The sequence below is a fragment of the Oenanthe melanoleuca genome, chromosome 1A, assembly GCF_029582105.1.
Source record: "Oenanthe melanoleuca isolate GR-GAL-2019-014 chromosome 1A, OMel1.0, whole genome shotgun sequence".
Lineage (NCBI taxonomy): Eukaryota > Metazoa > Chordata > Aves > Passeriformes > Muscicapidae > Oenanthe > Oenanthe melanoleuca.
In genome coordinates, this window is record NC_079334.1 from 11,755,149 (window position 1) to 11,777,260 (window position 22,112).

At 39.6% G+C, this 22,112-nt stretch overlaps 1 protein-coding gene across 2 annotated transcripts in view; it reads left to right on the top strand.

The window, feature by feature from the left end:
* Window positions 1-22,112, top strand: part of WNT7B (Wnt family member 7B) — a 92,911-nt gene that overhangs the window by 42,308 nt on the left and 28,491 nt on the right. For both annotated transcript variants that reach the window (XM_056516193.1, XM_056516188.1), the window contains exon 2: window positions 9,720-9,946. In XM_056516193.1, the coding sequence (XP_056372168.1) occupies window positions 9,720-9,946 (227 nt within the window). The remainder of the gene's footprint in view (window positions 1-9,719; window positions 9,947-22,112) is intronic.

Consider the following 22,112-nt stretch of genomic DNA (forward strand, 5'->3'; position numbering starts at 1 on the left):
AACTTTTAGGTACAGGTTTGAAGGTCTGATCAAACTGGTGATCAAACCCTATTTCCATGTCTAACCAACATGTATAATCTCAAGTAGACAAACTGTCTCATAACTTCAGTAGGATAATTAATGTAAGGAGCTAACCATAAATTATCTATCTGATGTATCAGAATTTCCCTTTGTGTGATCACCAATAGCTAGTGGGAGTTTTGCTGGGTGCAGGGAATGCAGGCCTGCTCCATGGAAGTGCCAAGCAGTTTTGCTTACAGCTGGTGTGGTGGTACAAGAAAGGCTGAAAATAATTTTCTCATCAGGGAACAGACTCAGAAAATGAGAGACAAAATTAGTTAACACACTAAGAGACTATTAAAAAAAAATTCCAGGTGCCTTTTGCTGTTTGCTTAAAATTATGTTGTATTTTTAAATTTTTCTTTTCAATAACGATTAATTAAAAGTATAAAAAACCTACCAAATGTAGCATTTCTGCACCCTGCATTTCTTAGGCAACTTCCTTAGTGTAACACTTCTACCTTCCTAATTTATTTTGGGATCTGGTGTTTAGCATGAAGTCTTTGTACTGGGACATATTCTGGTACAATGACTTGGGCTGACTTTCAGCTAAATAACAAATTTTCCATGGATTTAGATAGAACTACATGACCAGGAAAACACAAAGGGTGTCAGCCACACATCTAGCACCTTGAAATCTGTGCTGTATCTCTTGTATTTAGTAAGCTGGTCCTAAAAGCATTTTCCTTCCTAAATCAAGGCTTTGCAAGAGCTTAGCTGAGCTATGCAGGCTGAAATGGATTTTCAGGGCACTTCTGTTTGAAGTTGCAGCCAGCCCAGGGAAGTAATTTAAAGTTGCCTGTCCAGCCCTAGCACAGCCTCCTGGCTGTCAAACCTGCCAAACCTCAGAGCAGAACATGTACCCAGGCAATCTGAGCAACCTGCTCCAGTGGAAAATGAGGCCCTGGCACAGGTTGTCCAGAGGAGCTGTGGCTGCCCCATCCCTGGAAATGTCCAAGGCCAGGTTGGACAGAGCTTGGAGCAATCTGGGATAGTGGAAGGTGTCCCTGCCCATTACAGGGAGTAGGACAGCATGGGCTTTAAGGTGCCTTCCAACCCAAACCATACCATGATTTTGAGAAGCAGAGCAGCATCTATTTCTTTCTGAGATGATGTGGAAAGCATGTCTTCCCTCCTGTCCTTGGTGTTGGAGATGGAGAGTAGTTGTACATTCAACCCATGTCTCAGCCTTGTGCAGACACACACAGCTCTCCTGTGAAGGAATAAACTCTGAAATGAAATACTAAAAACATTTTAAAAAACCCACAGTTTTCCCCATTCTTACCCATTCATGCCAAGCCTGGAGAGGTCCACGGTTTCTGCTTCTGAGATTTTGTGTTTCTTTCCCAGTTTTTCCCATATCTTGAGAGCAATGCAAGTGTGTTCAGTATGAATGAGTGTCCCCCAACTACTGTAGTTTGACATAAAGGTGAAAGTGGATGAGGAGAAAAAACATGAGGGCTCAAGGCTTCAAAACCAAACTGTGACTTTGTCAAGGTGCCAGTGATCTCCCTGGTCCCACTTGGGTGGTGCCAAGGATGTGCCCAGTCCTCACACCTCCACTCACTTCCTTGCCTGCTGCACACCAGAGCAGGAGGAGCTGCCCTTCTGATGGTCTGTCATCCCAAAGCTTCCACAGTGTAGAGAAACATAGAAATAACTCATTCTGTTCCTTGTCCCTCCTGATAATGGTCTTGCCTGAAGTGAGGTATTTAGAGAAGATGAGATCAAACACTGCAGCTGGTTTGAGGAATGGTCCCATTCCAGATGTAGGAGCCAGTAAGTAAACCTGGCTGCACCAAGCCTATGGGTTTTTTGCTTTAATTTTGTTTGTGCATGTTACTTAATTCCATATCCTGAATTTTTATGGCTTTAGGAAAGCACCATGAAAACTGTGGTGAGGGAAGGAATAAAAGAAATAAGTCATGGCTCATATTAGTGGGGTATTCAGTGGATAAAAATTCAATGTCACTGACAAAGATAATTTAATTTTTTTCTCCTCAACTGCTAATTCAAGACCAGTAAGTCTTGTTTTGTGGTCATATATCCATGTAAAAATAGCAGCCTTCAGTGGTCATTTTGTCTGAAGTCAACTTTATGGGAAGTGTCAATGTGGCCTCTCCACTTTAATAATAAAAGAACATCTGAGATGACTTTGTATGGCTTTTCAGGTGTACCTCAGAGCTGCATACAGACTTTGATCTTCATGAATAACAGACACTGCAATGGAGTATCAACATTTTAACACAAAAGACTAAATTCTCCAACATAATGTCTCACTGGCAAATTTTCAGAGTTTTTTCTCATTGTTTCCTCAGATCCCAACAAAGATGAGTTCCTACCTGAACCATGACAGCAGTAAAACCAGCTGACTTTGAGAAGGAAGAGCCTTTCCTATAGACCCATTTTTACATGCTTTCCTCTTTCAATTTTTGTATCCCATTCATGAAAGCCCTATGCATGCAAAGATAAAAAGTTAAGATTTTTCACCAATGTTTAATGAATAACATCATGAAGCATATATTTTAAGATAGCTCATTCTAGAATGCCAGGAATCTAACAAACAGACAGCTGCTTCTGTGCAGGACATCCATGGTAGGACTGTGACAGGCTTTCATCAGACCTCACAAATTAAGCAGGGTATGGTCTTGATAAATCTTGGACTTTGCCTGAAGACTACCTGTTTCTTTCTTCCTCTTATCTGTTCCCTAAACAGAACAGACTGCTCAACTTTGGTCAGAGCCAAAATATGCACTTAAGTTTAATTAAGGCTTGGAATTGATAAAGCTTGGAAACTGTCCATATCTATATATATGTAATATATAATTGGAGAAATCTTATTTGTTCTTATTTATTATATGAAAAAGATGACAAATCCATGGACTTCACATATAGAAGTGTGAAATTTTTATTTTTCTATGATACTGAACTGTTTCTGCATAGACACAGAAAATCTGTGAGTTATCTCTTCCAGCCACTTTGGTATCTCAAAGTTGCATTCCATGCCAGGAGAACTGCAATATCCCACCCCAGTCATTCTGCAAGGTAACTTTGCTTTCCACAGTGGTGGGTTGCTGCTCAGCAAACTGTCAGATATCAGTGTGGCTCTTTCTAGTGGTAAAGGGGTAGAAAGCAAATTATAGTGCTAGACATCAACACTAGCTGTGTGTGTTTAAGGGGCATCTTGGCATTGAGGAATGGACTTTATTGTTAGTGGGGGTGGAAGCTGCTTGGTACTCTGCAAGGTAAGGCATGTGCATGTTTGCAGAACTGGACTGGTAACTCCTGCTAATGGTGTTTGTAGAGACAAAAAAAAAAAAAAAAACAAAACCAAAACAAAAAAAACCCTGTGCAAAAAGAAAAAAAGGTATTTCAGATTGATTTCTAAATCTGATGAAGTTCTGTTTGTAAAAGGAATCAAATAATTTCATATCAGCACTATTTTTCATTAAGCTTATTCGGATAAGTTCAATTACACTATGTATGTCACCACCTTCATCACTGACAAGACCAAAGCAGGAGTATTCCAGCCTTCCATGAATTTCCCAGGAGAATGCTAGAATTACTGCCTTCCTGCAGCTTTCCAACACTGGCCTATCAGTTTTCTCTGGTTTAGCAAACCAAACACTTGAAACACAAATTCCTTTGGAATTATTATTTGCCACACTTCAGCTATTTTAACACTTGATTTTATTTTTATAAATTTTAATATCTCAGGATGTGTTTTCTACCATATAACAAGATGCCCCTAGAGTAAAGGGATTCGAGACAAGAAAGAAAATCCTCATTATGCAGTAATTTGCTGCGAAAATTCTGGAGGGCAGTGAATGTCCAATGAAAATGGAAATGTAAATTTGCTAGTATGGCCTTTTCTACAGGACACATGAGGCCTGTGAGGCATTTCTGTTCTCCATGAACCTTTCTTTAGTGTAAAAAAGTTGAATACAGGTAAACTACAGATGTAACAGTCTTCAAGATATCCTGCTGTTACATATCGAGTGTTGCCTCACTGAAAGATTATTAAAAATAAAAAATAAAATAAAATACGTGTCAGATTTCTCTTGCTCAGTGAACAGTAGGAATTTGCAGGAGGGTGGTGCTGGTTGCTGTGCCGATCTGTGAATGGCATCCCAGGCAATATCTGCCCTCCCTCTTGCTGAAGCCTAATGGTTCACTGCTGGCTTCATAGCACCCATCCCAGCTGGCAGGTAGGGGTGGGTGTGATCCGAGCCTTTGCAGGTGTACCCCCATCACTACGGCATGGAGGGATGGCGGCCACGCCCCCACTCCTCTCCTAAGCAGGCATTTCGCTCCAGGCATGCTCTGCCCTTGTGTGTCATCCCCCAACTCGCTTATCCCACCTCTTTCATTCCTGACCGTGACAGCAAACACACTGCATAGGGTATCAAGTACTTTTTTGGGTGTGCTGCCCCGAAGTCCGGAGCCCCAGCAGAGGGGTGAGCACCAAGGGCTGTACCACGCAGCCTTACTGGATTTCTGCTTCAATAACACATGTGCCGAGCAACCATTTCCCAAAGCCAGAGTGGAAAACAAAACTGAAAGCCTAAACATATGCAGATGGCATTCAGAGCCCAGGACACTCCTGCCAATTTCTGCAACTGATATGCACTCAAAATATTTACTTAGGAATTCTTAATTAAGGCAACCATTTGGTAGTGGTGTACAGTTTCAGATGTGTCGCAGTGTCACCACAAAATACCTCGGTGGTTCCTGCTAACAAAGAACCCACTATGTGGATTTTTTGTCAGAGATGGTGGGGCAAGTTTTCAGTACAGTGTGCCAAAAAGCTGCACAACTCCCCTGCTGTTAATGGGGTTCATGTGGCTTAGTCCCTTTATTCCTGCTGAAAACAAACCCCCTGCCCAACAGCAGTTTCAGGTGAATATCAAGAAGCAGAGCTGGGGTGGGATCACAGTGTCCCTATGGTTGTTTGTCCAAGGGCTTGCAGTAAGGGTGGCTTGGTGGGAAGTGCTCACTGTGCAGTTGTGCAGCCAGGAATTCAAGAGAGGGAGGAGAAGAAGTTCTTGAAGCCAGTCCTGGGCTCCAATAAAATGAAATTTGCTCAGGGGACACAGACTGGCAGAGAATTTTTAAAGCAAGTTTTTAAGTTTTTTTTAGCCAAAAGATTAAAATCAACTTGATTAAGTGTTTCATCTGTATGCAATATGTTGTTGGTTTAATCTCTTATTTTACATATTTTGACATGTATTTGTTAGAATGGTATATTAAACTCCTTGGAGAAATCTCAGTACACATCTGTGCCTATGCAGGAGCTTGAGGGCAACTCCAAAGATTGGTTAGTTAATGTTCTTCATCTATAAGAAGACAATTTTGTTTCATAATTTTATCAAAATTCAGATTCTTTTACAAGAATAAAATTTAGATTTTTTTCTTCTTGTGTGCTTGTACAGCTGTCCATTACTAGGATTTACTCTCTATATGTTTTCCACTTGTGCAAAGACTCTGTAAACTGCAGTTCACATGATGACCTTGTTATATGTAAAATTAAGCAGAAGTTGCAAGGACATGATAACATTTGAAATCAATGAAATAACTCGAGCTCAAGTTAAGTGAATGTTTGTTTTTGCAAATACAAAATGTAGACTCAAGCTACCAGGAATGAAGAGTATATTTCTCTTCCAACAAGCAGTTCTTAAAACTCAAGTGACCTTAATGTTTAATTTCAAGCATTTCAAAGACCTTTACTTTTATATCTTCCTTAGAATATCTAATAATTTTCATTTAACTTTGTGAAGAGGGAAGCTGGAGTTGCTTAGGTCCTACAGAGGAGATACAACTGTAACAGGAAATACATTTGGAGGGAGGAGTTTCTCTTTTTGTGACAGGATTCATCTGTCTTTGCATAAGTAAACAAGCATTATTTCAGAAAATAAGCTGAAACTCGTCTCCCACTGGCATGAATTTCTGATTGCTGTGACACAGTCTTAGTTATTTTTTTCAAAGGATAAAAAGCTTGATATTTCAGAATTCTCATGCAGAAACCAAACCTCCCAAAATCTTGTTCATCAGGTTTAATTCGATGGAAGTTTGAACTGCAAGGTCCTATCCAAGCCCAGATATGAGGGGTTTGTTTTGTTTGTTTGAGTGTGTTTTGGTTTGTGTATTTGTTGTTGTTGGGTTGTTTGGGTTTTTCCTGTGTTTTTCTTTGGTCATTGATTTTTGGAGTTTTTTTCTTGTTGTTTTTAAATTTGGGCATAACTGCTTATAGATATTGCTCAATTTCAGTGCTAGTGTTTCCCTTGGATTCATGGCATAAGCATGAAGAAATGTGAAAGCGCTCCATATGCCAGACACTAATGCCAATTCCTTAGGAAATGTGCCATTATTCCACTAACTGTTTATCTGGATAAGCCATGTGGATGATGTCTAATTGGATAGCCCATGTGGATGACCCAGCAGAACACTGAGCCATGTGGAGACTGTCCCATGACAGGGACCTGACAATTGCAGGATGGTTGCAATTACTGTAAACTGCATCAGAAATCTTAACTAAATGCCACATTCAGGAGTTTCTGGTGATAAAAATCAAGGCAATTTGCACCACAAAGAAAGATTAGATGAAAGAAGATGCCAAATGTGGCATGGAGGATCTGCCTTTTGACATCTATAGAGTGAAACCATCTCCATCTTTGAAAAAAATAATGTAGCCTTCAACCTGCCAAGGGGCAGGAGCGGAGCCCAACCCTCCTGAATGTGTGATGGATGCACAAACTGAGGGATGCCACAAGAAATAGAGGAGAGGAAGCTTGAAATGCTGTTGAGTGCATTTATTTAATAAAAATAAAGTTTTCCAAAACCTCAGTTTCATGATTCAGCATTTCTTTTGGCACTGTAACAATTTAAAAGTAGGCTAAACAAGTCTGAGGGAATATGCTGGTAAGTCCAGGCCAGAGAGGGGAAAGTTTCTGGAAGTAATAACAGAAAAACGAAGACCCCTTCCACCCCCAATAATTGCAGTTTAATTGTTATAATACACTTCACAAGCACACAATAATTATAACACCCTCCCAATACCTTCTGAAGCAGATACATATTTCTGGATGAATAAACCAACCCACTGCATTAAAATACTTTGACCAAGTCCTGCTCCAAAAAACGATGGGAGACCAAAGAATATACTCTTTAACCTAATTATGAGACAGCAGTGACGTGTATGAAGGAAGCAACTTAACTGAAAATTATAAGTTTAGATGCTGTGGCCAATTCTTGCTTTCCTTTGTTTTGAAAGTCGTAAGGTTTTGCTGCTCAGCTTGAGAATAGTTAGTGGAAACTGTGGAAGCCCACCAGCTTTAAAAAAATTATGTCAGGAAATTATTGCACAGTTTTTACTGGTTTTTCAATTTTAAAAAATGTATTTATGTAACATACAAATAACTTTTAGATGTAATTTTTGCTAGTAAGTTGGTGGCATAGCCTCAGTAACTTGATGCCCATCAGGCAGCAGCAAGACCAGAACTGTGTGTCTTGTGCATGTGCCAAGCATCAAATAGAATTTTAAATGCCTTGTGCAAGTCTCTTTCTTAGGAGTCAACCCCAGATTTCCTCAGGGTTAGATTTTCCTGGAAGGGTCAGTGTCTGAAGCAGCAGTGGAAATGGGTTATGAGGTGGGAAGGTCTTGCAGGATGCTTAGGCACCTGGTCTGTCCCAGGGAACTGGGCAAAGCCAGGCGGAGGGGATAGGGTAAGAATGGGGCACAGCATTTTAGTGTCTTCAAAGAGTGTGTGTTTCTGAATTTGACACATCACCTATTAAGGAAAAATGCTTTCCTTTGTGTTTCACTGCAATATTTTCAGGATGTCTGTCCTACTTTGTGTGGAAAGTGGATGAAGTCAGAGAGAAAAAAAGCTCCATGACCTTTCTAAGAAAATAACGCTTTTACTTTCTAATATTGAAAAGTGTATGATTTTAAAAAAATTAAGTATTGATACTTTCCTCCATGATTTTTAGTAGCTTTCGAAGCCATAGCATAAAGGTCATAAGCCACTGTAAAGAGTATCTTATCCCTATATCAAACATAATACTTTTTTAAGATTATCATATCTCCTGGAGAGTCTTCATTTAAAGACATCACTATTTAATTTTATTTTTTTTTAATTTTGAAGTGGAGAAATACTTTTTGCCAGAAGAAAACCCCTTAGCTCAAAACCTGCATGAATCTCAGGGACTCTGGTTCCAGTTGATGTTCCAGCTTTGCTCCTCAGCACCCAGAGGCACACAAATTAAAGATGCAGGTCTGAGCACTCCTGCTCCAACACTGAGAGGGTCAGATTGAAATTACCTTTTGTTCTTACTTCTGTTTAATAGGCAGAACAACAGGGCACACACGCTCTGTGTGATACCTTATTTCTACATACATAACCCTCCTCTGTTGCCATAAATAAAAACCCACAAGTGGTGAATTTCTCATGAATTATTAACTTTGCAAAAGTACCCATTAAAGGCAGAGTAGATCATTATGGAATTTCCATTCCACAGGACTAGCAGTATTTAATTTTGTCCAAGGAAGCGTTCTCAATTTCACCCTCCATGTTCTGGCTTTACTGTATATTATTGAAATGGCAAAATTAATCACTCTGATTTCATTGAAATGTGGCACTTATGTAATTTTTCAGGTACCTTGTGATGAAGTTGACAAATTCCTATATAATTATTTTATTTTGTTTAGTCAGCATTTCCACAAGGGAGCATTTCCAGTGGGAAATTTTTAACACTGAGTTGAATGGCTTAGGCTGGTGTTCAAGGTGGGAAGTAGGATCATGGGGCAGTCAGTCTGCTTGTCCAGAGCCAGCTGGAGCATCCCTACACAGGCCTGGCAGGTACTCACTAGGTGTGACCAGAGGCATCACCAAAAGTGTACCCATGTTGTCCTATTCTTTTCAAAATATTACAATTTAAAATGTAGGCTGTAAAGATGTTGAAAAATGAGCCTGTGAAGATGTTGAAAAGCAAGCTGAAAAATGAAAAATTAACTTGCTCAAGTGAAAACATATGGCAGGTGCAAGTTATATGCAAATTTCATGATGAATTCTGAAAATATATTAGAAGAATGAGAACTGCAAATGTTTCTAGTCTGGATGGCACATATTAAGGGTCACTCCTTTGTGCTCCATGATGTTTGCCAGATCTAAAAGCACCAGTTATGTTGGTGAATTTCATTAATCATTCAATATCTTGAGCATAATAATGGGCAAGAGTGTTGGTAGTGTCAAGTAATTTTCTAAATTGTGCTTAACAGTTTCAAATGAGGGGTGGACGAACTGGCTGTGGTAACTGAAACTAAGTCTGAACCTGCATTCAAAGTGGACACGAGTTTCAGAGTTTTGTGGATGATCGCTTTTCACTATTTTTTGATTTTGAATAAGTCTTTCTTTCCACATCTCACAAGCTGATGTCTCTGTGTAGGACTGGAAACAAAAGTGCCAAAATTCAGTTTCTTTGTTTTTTTTTGGCACAAATCAGATTAGGAATTACTGCAAAATTTCCAGGCTGCTATACCAGACCAGAGGCATTGTGCCAAGTTGGCATAACTCCCCTTCTGCACAGCGCCTTGCCAGCCACACAGCAGCACCTGCTCACCTCAATTTGGTTATAACGTGTCTTTCTGCTTTTTTCTTCAGAGCTTTGTCATCCGTGGTGGCTTTAGGAGCTAATATAATCTGCAACAAAATCCCAGGCCTGGCCCCTCGGCAGCGAGCGATCTGCCAGAGCCGCCCTGATGCCATCATTGTGATCGGGGAAGGGGCACAAATGGGAATCAATGAGTGCCAGTACCAGTTCCGGTATGGGAGGTGGAACTGCTCCGCGCTGGGAGAGAAAACAGTCTTTGGACAAGAGCTTCGAGTAGGTAAGGGTGTCTCTACTGCCGTGCTGTAGGGATCTGTTTGGGGTGGTTTTCTTTTACCTTTCTTGCTAAGATCCTGCAAAAGTTTATAACTCTCAGAGTTCAACAGCAATGCTTCCAGCTGTGTGTTTCCACTCACTGAAAAGTAACTGGCAAGAGACATGAAGTCTCCAGTGATCTATAGATGAAGTCACTCCTGTTTGTGCAATTTCAGACCCAGAAATGGCCTCAGTGCCTGCACAGACATCCAAGGTCACAGCCCATGAAGAGAGTATTTCCAACTGTTGTCTTGTTAAAGGTTGTCATGATAACTGTGGTGAATATTATGGCCAATCAAAAGTGAACTGAAAGCAGCTCAGAAAAATCCCTCTGTAGACTTCCCACAACCTTAAGTAATGGGAGAGTCACAAATAATTAATGGAAGCACAGTGCATACAACACTGGCCTTCCAATATGTGGCAATGATACATTTTAGTGTTGCTATCACACTGCAAAGAAAATAATGCAAGTGATTTGAGGCAGGAAACCTAGTCAAAGAAAATAATACATGGCCTTGGCCTGACAAGCTGTTAGCTGGCAGAAGTTAAATCAATACATTTTCATTTACCCTATATCTGATCCTATTTCACAGGGGAGATTATGTAAATTTTTTTCCAGCACTGAGGTTACTATTTTCCTCATCACCCAGCTGGGTATCCTTAGTTTATTTCTGCCCTTTTCTCTCTCCCCCAAGGGCTGCCCATTCTCCTGTCTGCTGCGCTGGGTTGGGATAACACGTTGAACTGTGTAGCTTTCTCAAGGGCACTCAAAGTGATACCATCCAGCTTGTCAGTGGGATTGTAGCCTGTTCTTCTTTGTGTCCCATTTTTCTTTGGGTGATTCCTCTTGGATTCAGTGGTTTGGATGAACCTTGTGCTTCCAACACAGCTGAGTTTGGTCAGACACAAGATCTTATTAAAACTGTAAGAAAAAAAGGCATAACATTTAATTTAATCTGTGCAAAGAGGTGTTCACTGATGTGGTGCTTTGGTTGTTAGTGGTGCTTAAGGCTTCAGGGCTTTTTTATGACACCTTTGTGAAATGAACATCAGAAACTGAGGTGTGTTTGGGTCAACAAGGGAACCAAACATTTTTTGAAAGAACATCCAAATCTGAGAGTCTGGCTGAGATCTGGGCACTTTAAGGACACAGTGGTTCAGCTGTAAAGTGTTGTAAGGGAATAAATCCTTTGACATTGGGTAGTTGACTGACGTTTGAAGAGTGTCATATTCTGTGAGCTTTACATTAAATTCTCAAGGCATTATATTCAGGAATTAACCTAGCTTTTGACTTCTACCTTCAAATTTAAATGAACCAGAAGAAAATCTAGTCACTTGTGTTGACTGTTAGAAGCATGGTCTGGTTGGTATTATGTTTGTTTCAGTTTAATAACCAGAATTACATTGCTGCCAGAAAACATACATTTGCCAAGAATTCTGTGCTTCTTCATGCTCTGTTTTAATCTGCCAAGGCTTGCAGGCATGCTCTGCTCTTAGATAAGTGAGTAGTCTTATCTTCTGTGAGATCCCTTATGGCCTGAGAAGGGCCACTCTGGAGGGTTGTACCAGTGTTAATGTCATCCCAAAGCTTTCCAGTGAAAAGGCTTTCACCACTTCTGCTCTCCTCTTCAAGCTGAGAATCTCGTGCTGCCTCACCATCTTCACCACTGTGCTTGTGGGTAGCAATCCTCTTCACCAGAGAAACCCCTTTCATCCTCCAAAACTTTGCAAGTGAGTGCAGTTCAAATGCCTGAAGAGGACAAGTTGCAGTTGTGCTGTCATTCTCAAATGTTTCTATGCAAAGTAAGAGCTACAAGGAACAGAAATTTTTTGTCATCAGGATGGACCAGCTATCAGGCTGGTCAGACTACACAAATTTGGAAAAAAACAGGGTTTTCTTGAGCCACTGATCAAGCCATATTTGCCAAAATGTTTACCAGATTCTTGACCTCTTCACTAAACCTGGGTGGTTTCTTGCAAGGCTGAAATGACTGATGTGGAATTTGATGGGCTCTTTTATGGGTTAACCCAAACACAGATGAAACTTGGCTGTTGCAGCTGAGTTCTGCTTTGACATTTGTTGGGTGTGAAACCACACAGACTCTAACAGTTGCAGGAGGTTTACATGACCCCTTCCAGCAGAGCCAGATGAGTTCCATGCAGGTCTATAAAGGATCCCATAACCCACAAGTCTTTATTTTTTTATTACTGAAGTAACACCCAGAGATGATGGGGTCAGTACCTAGGAAAAGGATGGGGTTTAGGAAGTAGTGTTATTACACTAGCAAGGGGAAGAAAGGTAAAAAATGGACAAAGATTTAAAACCCCAGCTACTTACAAGTACAGGATACTTCTAAGCATAAATATTCACATGTATAACAAAACATACCTGTGTCTGACACAGAAACACTAAACCAGCCATTCAGTTCTGCCTGAACACACTCAAGAAAGGACTAAAACTAAAAAAAAGACAGGCATGTTTTTCACTTCATCCCAAAGGAAAGCTTTGTCCCAGAGATAAAAGTGACAGAGAAATGTAAATTACTAGCATGAACAAAGGCTGTAGCATGGGATGAATTAGCCAAGCATTGTGTGTGCATAGCTTATTTTGATATATTTATAGCTGGGAACTCTTCCATAGTCATGCCATCCCCAAAGAAGGTCAGTCCTACACTAACTTGAGTGCATGAGTGCATGCTGTCCTTGTACATACTTGTGTTTGTCACCTTCCTGCACTTATCCCTAGTTTTCATGCCAGCTTCCCACACCATCTTCTGTACTCTCCACTCATTCTTTTGCTTTAAAACTCTTTGAAGATTGCCCCTTAAACAAATTCAAAAATTAAAAATTAAAAAATTTAAAACTAATTAAAAATAATTAGATATCAAATGATATTACTGATCATAACTGTTGAAAGATAATTGCTCTTCTTACATTTTGAAAGCAAGGACCCTGATCTGGATGAGTAAAGCCTCAGGTCCTGTCAGGTGACTCACCTACCTCCAGCATTAGGTCTCTATTCCCCCAAATGATGGGGAGAGCAATTTGTCACTTACACATCTCTAAAAACTGCAAATCATTGATAACATTGAAGGCAAAGAACTCCACCCCAAAAAAGTAAGCAGTGCAGGCTCTGGACTATGAAGTCCAAATCAATAACAGAAATGAAACCTACTGTTGTTCTTTGACAGTGGATTATTCTGGCTAATTATCTGTGCATTGACCCTTTTCACTGGAATCCTTTAAACTGAAGTGCTTAGGAACAGGCAGCTCTTACCAGTGCCAAATCCAGGGCAAAAGTGAGTTGTTCCAAAAAATATATCTATCGAGATATCCAAAGTGGTCTGTACTTGTCTCCTTTCTCGGACTCATGATGTGGAAAATGATCACAACTTAGCAATATTTGGCTGTGTCACTGGTGCAGTGATTTGGCAAATCATTAAACTGGACACCTGACAGGGAAATATTAACAAGTAGGCCAAACCCAAGCGAGTTCTGAAGTTGAGCTTTTCTTTTTTTTTTTTTTTTTTTTTGTTTTTTTCTTTTTAATGTCTTGCCCTTTGTTTTGACCTGTAGTTTTCTGGTGTGTTGGAAGGATGCATCTGAAGGGAAGTCACAGCTCTGCCTGCAAGGGGAGGTTTGGGAGAAGAACATCTTAAGAAGTTTCCTGTCTCTTCCCATTTGCTCATCTTTTGATCCACTCTCCAGGCAGAAAGGGGGAGGGATAGGAGAAAAACCCTACAATTTTAGAGACAAACAAAATCTGTGCATGGATTTTATTAACTCCCAGGTGAAGACATTTGGCAAACACAATCAGAACATAAACTTCAATGTCACAGCTCTCTACAAGCATGCACTTGTAGATGTGCACCCATAAACTGGGGAGAGGGTGAATAATTCCAAACGGAGGACTGGGAAAGGGAGGGGGGACAACTTCTGAAGGAGAGATGCTCATAATTACAGAGATTCTGGCTTTTTGTACTGGAAACAGGTAACACTGTAAGTCCACTCGATCCCATGTTTCAGCTGCAGGCCTGGAAAAACATGGGAATTGGGCATGAAAGATGTGAGTGATGGCGTCATGGGGAAATGGTTGGCATCTTATCATACATGCTGAGGGGGTGTCAGCCAGTAAATTATTCTTGGTTCAGGCCATATATAGGCTTAATTAAATTTGAATTCCACATATGAATCCAGTAATATTTATTCTGGGCTATGATGATGGTTTAACCGAGATGCCAAATGCTCATAAAAACTTCCTACCAAAAATGGGAGGAGTAGAGAGGCTCATTATTCTCCAAAAATGGATATTTGGGTCCAAGCAGATGGATTAATCTAGCACAGTAGTGTCTAGTGTGGTATGAGTTGGCCGACTTGGAAAGCTTGGCTTTCAGTGTGAGCAGAAAACTTCCAATACATGAAGACAGGCAGCATTCTTAGGAATGCTTTACAACCATAGTTGTGCTTTAATGCTATCAGCAAGTCAATAAAGGGAACCATAAATGAATCCAGACAGTTTGCTAAAGTAAGTACAATTCTAGCTCATTTTTTGCCTTTATTTTCTCCTGCCATTTCGTTCTCTGCCACTTTATGTTCTCATTTTCAATTTTTTAAAATCAATTTATGTTGTTTGTTATATGTTTGTTAAGGCTTAGTAATATTCATATATCAGGTTGACTGTATGTTTATTATTCTAACATCTGTGTATTTATTATGGGAAAATCTATCTTTACAAACTTGCACTATATCCAATAAAAACAATATGGGGGAAAAAAGGAATTGTACAGCTGGAAACAATTTGGAGGGGGAAAATGAGTTGGAATTAGATTATTTTAAATATGATACAGAGCAGAGTACACACTTCACTGACAGAAAGGCAGTAATTATCTTTGTCATAGCAGTAGGTGCTATGATTGGTTTAGGCATTTGTCAGCTTTGGGGAACCTCAATTGCACAGTGGCTTTTGAACCTAATGTGGAAGAATTTGGGGTTTTTTGTTGTTGTCGTATAGCATGGGCCCAGAAAACAATGTCCTTTGGGCATTCAAACAACTAAGCAGAAAGAAATTTGTTTTCAGTAGCTTGAACTGGATTTCTCTGCTGGTGCTAGGATAGAGTAAAAAGCCTTCCAGAATAAGGGGTGGCTTCTCAGGGCATGGCATCATCTTTCAGCTCCTAGTACAGCAGGCTGTCTGGGATTCCAGGAGAGAGGTGCACAGGACGAATTCAATCAGCTGCAGTCTGTACTAAGGATGTGTGCAGCTCCAGAAGATGATGTAGGACCAATACAAACTGTGTCTTTATTGCTCATGTAGCCAACTTGGAGTGACTAGTGATGTCCATTTCCTAAGATGCCATGTGGAGTCATTGCATTTGCATCTTTGATTTAGTTAAACTATGAATACTATGGCAAATTAAATGATCTATGGCTTAAGCAAGCATAACTCTTAACAGAAGCAGAGTGGTGCGTAACAAGATGTGTATTTCTTGGTTATTTGGAGAGGGAGCATTTTCTCACTGCTAGCTTGAATGAAAAAAAAGAAAACCAACAAAACAAGACATAGATTATGAACCTTCACCCCTAGCAGCTAGGTAGAGGCAGGTATTAAAGAGGTAAAACCTCCAAAATCTGTGAACTTCCTCCCCATGCTCATTTTGCAGGAAAGATTTACCACCCTGCAAACAGTCATTGCAAAGCCTTCTCTTAAAATGTCTCAAACAGCACCTTTATTTTCACAACTGGCATGTTGCTGCTAGAAGAAGAAATTAATTATCTTTAACCTTGAGAATGTTCAATCTATTTGTTCTTACCTATTAGTTGTATATTACCACAGAGGAATTCTGGTGTGTCAGTGGCTATCTCACCAGTTGCCTTGCAGAGGTAGAAAGGCCATGCTGGAGCAAAGCTGAGCTGTTCCCCCCAAAAACCCTGAGTGCTGGTCTGACTACAGGCAGTGAGAGAAGTCCTCAAAGGCAGGCTGCCTTAGCAGAACAGTTTCCTCAGTGCACTTCTCAGCTGAAAGCTAAACACCGGGGAAAAGGTGTGATAATGTAGCAATTACAAAGCAAAGTATAAGAGAGGGTATTTCAGTTTGCATTATCATCTTTGGGGGAAATTGAGGAGCTGATTCAAACAGTTCATACTTTCTTGCTGTAGAAGGGAGGACAATGTTTTTACTATCACAAGTAACAAAGTAAGACAGTAACCCAAACCAAAATAAGAAAATAAACCGTCCCAGCTGGTGGTAGCTGAGGTTGTGAAGGTCAATAAAAAAATTATGAAACCTTTAAGATGACAAGATTTTGTATTTTTTTAACTGAGAAGACAAGTTATTGTAAGAGTAGTAGGTTCAGATTCTTAGTGTCTGTCAATTGGATGTTTTTAGAAAAAGAAAAGTATCTTTGTTCTAAGAAAGTACTGTTGTTTTGAAGAAATATCCTATTTGGACAGGACGGAGAGTCCCAGCTTGATGAATCAATCTGAACATTTGTGGGTGATAATTTCTCTGTGCTTTAAAAATTTCCTAGACATCAGAGCCTCAAAATTATTTAGAGAAGCCTTAGTAATTTTTTTCAAAATACATTGTAAATCATACAGGAAAAGAGAAACATAAATGGACGGTATGACTTATAAATTATGACTTGACTGAAATAAATTTTGTTTTGTTTTACTAGAAAAACTTTCAGTTTGCTGCATTAATTTTATAATATTTATTTCTTTGTCTCCCTATAAAAGAAATAAAAGCATATATAGTCTGCAGCATATAATAATTTTCAGCCATGAAGATACAGATTTTTATATATCTCAATTTATCTTCTCCACTTCCTTGTCTTTTTCTAAGGTTTTACTGTTTAGTTCAGGTATAGCTCAGTAATGTCTTCTCTTCCCTCAAGGATCATGTGTGTGAAGAATAGTATAAATTCTCTTAAATTAAAATGTTCTTGTTGCCATTTAAATATTTACCTATTTGGCAGCAGACTTTCTTTAAAAGGCAGATATCCTTATTCCAAACACAGCACTTAGTGAGCTGTGTGGCTTGCAGCTGGATGAGGAATGGTAGTTATTGATCTAAATGAAATCTGGAATTTCCTTTTTAAGAAAAGGGCTTCTGTTTCACTCCATTTCATATAAAAGTGAAGATTTTCTTGGAACAGGTGTTTTTCTGTAAACATTTTCAAATTTAAATACACTGACACACCTGACTGCGAGGAATTCCATTTCTGTTGTCAGAACACTTAATTTTAAATTTGTTCCATGCATTGATGTAAATTAATGCCAAGAACTGTCACTTGGGAGACTTAAGTCTCTGAATCTCCTGAACTCTGCTCTCACATGCTTCCATGGGTATTTTGGGATGTAAGGTCTCAGGACACTGCACAGCTTGGTAGGAAACATCATATAGTACAACACATTGTCTTCCTGTGACCCTAAACCTCAGATCTCCTGAAAAACCAATGGGCTGACATGGGGATGGGCTCTAACACATTGTTCAAACTATGGTTCAATGGACCATAATGAACCTTCCTTACTGTACAGAATTGCTCCATTTGAATCTTAGTATGGAAAAGAAGCATATTTTGGGAGGGAGGGGTGGGTACCCCTAAGTTTTGGCATTTGATCATCCTACTTGTGTACTTAGGTGCAGTGGAAAGGGAACAGGAACATATGATGGGGCCTTGGGTCTGTGATGATCATTTCCTGCTCAGCATTGGCCAGAAAAAAAGTACTCCTTTACTCTTTTAGCTTTGTCTGTAGCTATTCAGGGTAACATTTTCCATATTACTTTTCCAGTTTCCCTGGGGATGAATCAGTCAGAGGTCCTGTGGAAATGCTTGTATGCAAATTCTAGGCTATGGTTTAATTGAATACTGTACTGAAATTTGGACACAGGACTAACTTTGCATAGCAGCTTTAAGCTTGGCATTTCCTTACTTCCAAGTTCCTCCAAGGAAGATTAATGTTAATTTAGTGTCATTTTTTTCATATCACTTTTTAATAAAATTGCTGAGTACAAATGTTCCATAGCACGCTGACTCATTAATTACTTCAGCATCCCAGTCCTATTGGTCAATTACTTAGAACATAATGCATGCTTAAACCAGGAAGACAAATGACATTAAAAGTCAAATAAAGCGGGGCTGGGCTTAATCCAAAAGAACAGGGGCCAAGTTCTCGTCCTATTGCTGTCAGTAGAAATTTTGCCATCAGTTTCACCAGAACCACTGAAAAGTCTTTTGGTTATGAGCAGAAGTTGAAAGTGAAGCTGAATTTCATAGAGGGACTCAGCTAAAACCCAATTAGTTGAATGGCAATCAAGCATACAACATTTGACTTTCTAAGTACTGAGCAACTTTACAAACAGGCAGGTGCTGCCAAACCTTGCCACTGCAGGGGAAGTTCTTTATGGAGAGTGACAGGGAGTGCAGGACAGCACCTGCTGGTGTGTGATCCCATAATAACTTGGGATTCTAATGACCTTAGAGATTCCCTGAGCTTTACTACTGCGGTTAAGTGTGTTGTCAAAATCTCTTCCCTAGAATTACAGATGATAGGTTTGGTCATCTAGTCCAACCTCTACATCAAGTAGGACAGGCTAAACATAACATTAGACTTCAGAGTTACATGTGTAGCAGCATCCCTCCCTTTCCTCCTCTGTTCTTAGGGATAGGTTCTGTTTGGTAAACTATCTGTTTCTAAATTGAAAAGCTTGAAATGCAGAGAGAGGCATGTACAAGCATTACAAAAAACACAGCATTTGTTAACCGCACATTTTGGTTTGCAAACAAATATTTTAGCATTCAGGATTAGATCACTGATCCATGCAGTTTGCCATCGTGCCTCCAGTCACGAGCAATTTGTTATCCTAACAAAGTGACTGGTGCATTGCAAAATATTACATCTGACAAATACCTCATTTTCTAATTGACAAAATTTCCTTCATGCATATCATGCCTGACCTTTTAGCATTGGATTAAATTGTGCATGACTGTAGTTTATTTCTTACTGACATTTGTACTGTGAAGTATAATATTATTGTTACTGATGGAAGAGGAAAATTTAAAATAAAAAATAAAGCAAGCAAGCAAGCAAGAGGACTCTATAATCTATTATTTGGAGACTTGAAAAAGTGAATCTAGCATTGTAGTTCTAAGGTAGTCATTCTCTGAGGATTCAAACTGGCCCCTGACTCCAGCTGTGCTTTTTTTTACCCAATATGTGCTTAACTTTAAACCCTCCACTGAAAGTGCTGTCAAAGAGGCTTTGAAAGTGTTTAATTTTAAAGGCAGAATCAAGTGGTTTGCAGAATATAGAAGACATAGTGAAAGCCAGCATGCAAGCTCAGGCTGGCGATGGGTCCTTCTGCCCATCCCAGATCCACTTGGAGTGGACCTAGGAGAGTACTCTTAGCCACAAGTGTAATTTGTTGCTATCTATAGTTCTCTCTTCACTGCAGACGTTCAAACTCTGATTCTGGGATTGTGTGAGAGGGATGATTCCCAAGACTTAGCCAGTGTCAGTTAAATGGGCTTGAACTGCAGAGGTGTCTTTTTGGCTTGCTCTCACCCCAGATAGCTCACTGGTGCACTGGGACAAGGCTATGCTGTCCCAAGACAGAAGCTCACAGACATGCACAGAACTGATGTAGACTTCACAGCTTTATTCAGGTTGCTGAAACAAAAAAAGTGTACTCATGGATCATTACTTATTTTTTTACCTGCTCACTCATTTCTTCACCAAAATGTGTGAAGAAATGAACTAATTTTCTGTCTGATTCAGCCTCCATCCATCTTGTTCAGAAGAGATCTCCATTGCAAGTCCCATCAGACGTGGTCAGTGCAACCTTCGCAGTTCCTGAGGGGAATGGCACAAGAGGTAGAAGTGGTTTCTCTTTGCTGCTGAGTTAAAGGGTTTCAGAACACAAAGGCAGAAAAATGAGAAGCCCCTTCCTCATTTCTTGCCTTTGGCCCAGTTTCACATCACACAGCTCCAGGCATTTGCTTGAGATGTCTGAGATAGAAACCTAGTCAGGCTGTATTCCTTGTATGGTCAAAGAACAGGGAGAAACACTTCCAGAGGGTGATTTGGATCTTAATTTGACTGCACAAGGGTCCCTGTTGCCTATCCCTGGAATTTAGACTCCCTCAACACCTAATTTCTCTTTGTGTTTGAAATGTTTCCATCTCTATGTGTGTAGTTCCTCAGGGGAGCATTTGGTCCTCTCATAAAGTCACAGCTGCTTGCCCCACACAGCAGACACAGAAACTTGATCCCTATTTAAAGTCCTACTGATTCTTAGTACTCAATCACCAGTAGTACCTGCAAAAGTTGTCTTAGCCGAGGACTTTTAGACAGATAGTGGCAAAACCCAAAAATAAATGCTTCAACCACAGGCGTAGCTCCACCGCTACTCTTTGGAAATTTAAGAAGTGGGAGTCCAAAATTACCACCAGATGGTGCACCTATTTAGCAAGTGACAGAGACATGTTCCATGAAAAACTGGAAGCCACGACCTCCAGCAACCCACCAAGTAGCTTCCCCTGCTCTTTATTCTCAGTTGTGATATAAATTGAATGTGCTATGAAACATGGACCTGCTGGTCATGCTATCCTATTACATTTAATATGGAGTATGTTTTCAATCTTTGATGGAAGCCTTTCAACTCTCTGGCTAGGGATGTGAGGAAGTGGGAAACAGTGAAGCAGACCTATAAATGCTAGAGAAGGGAGAGAGAAAGAAAAAGGGATGGGCCAGAAGCAGGAAAAATTGGTAATGGTGAAGGGCAATGACAGGATTCAATATCAGAAGTGGCCAGCACAGAGCACTGGTGCATTGCTGTTTTAAGTTGAGGCAGTTCTGGATATCAATGGTGGGTACCTGCCAATGCATTTCTGAAGGATAATCTTTATATATTATTATTTTAGATGCTAATGCTAGCATCCCAGGCAGAATCCGACAGGGTATTTCATAAGTGAAAGGTAGTGAAATTTCCTAAACAGTCAGGTGGGTTTTGTTCTTAGACTGCTTCTCATTCCTTAGCATTTGGGTCCTCCATACTCAGAGAAGGATTAGCACAAATTGACAAGCATATATTTTCTGCCATATTTGTCACAATGACAAAGGATCATGTGGTTCTTTCAACTAGAATTTCTGGACATCAATACATTATCATGTGTAGCACATGAGCAGGAATAGATTTCCATTCTACTTCTTGCTTTAAGAAAAATTTGAAAGTAATAACTAGGTTTCTGGCAATCCTATTTCATGAACATCAAAAAACTTATGAGAAGAAAATATTCTGTCTCTTCCTTTGCTTAGGTGGGTCCTTTACTGCTTTCTATTATTATGGTGTGTTTAAAGTTATGCTGTAAATAAAATATAGTATATCACTAAAAAATTATTAATTAGAAAGATTGTTCTTTTAGTTACAACTTCACCAGTGAAAATGAACTGAAATTTTCCTCAGTGAAAACATTTGAATATTCTTTAACTTGAAAAGTATTCATGCAGAATGGATAAAATATTTTTCATTCTCTTTATCTAAGCTGAGAGGAAGGCATCACGCTGAGAAGCTTAATGCCATTTCCTTCCTATCCTTTTTCACATGCCTGTATCTCCTAGTTCAATGTAAGAACAGTAATTTTATGGTGAAAGCATGGACCAGGAGATGATGGACTTTTCTTGTGACCTTGGGTAAGTCCCTTGCTCTCTGGAAACTAAAGATAACTAATTTCAGTGAGGAATTGAAATGACTGGGGATTAACTTCCATTTAAACATTTAGGATATATCCTCAAATAAAACTAGTTGCTGTTAAAGTCTTCTTATTCAAGAGGAAAGAAAAAGGAAAAGAAAGAAATACCGTGGAGAAATTTGGTCTTCTAAAAAGTGAATCCAGGCCTGAAAAAAAAAAAAAAAAAAAAGAAAAACCTCAGTAGAAGAGGCCTAGTAAGATTATTAGCTTGGTTTGCAGAAGAAGGAAGTTTGAAAACCTTAAGTTTTTTCCACTCAAATTTCACAAAGAGAAGGTACTGAACCTACATGTGACATAAAAGAGACAGAATAAAGCCCACAGGGAGGGTAAATTCTGGTTACTTACTGTATATGGGCTGTGATTCTTTGAGCAAATCTTCCT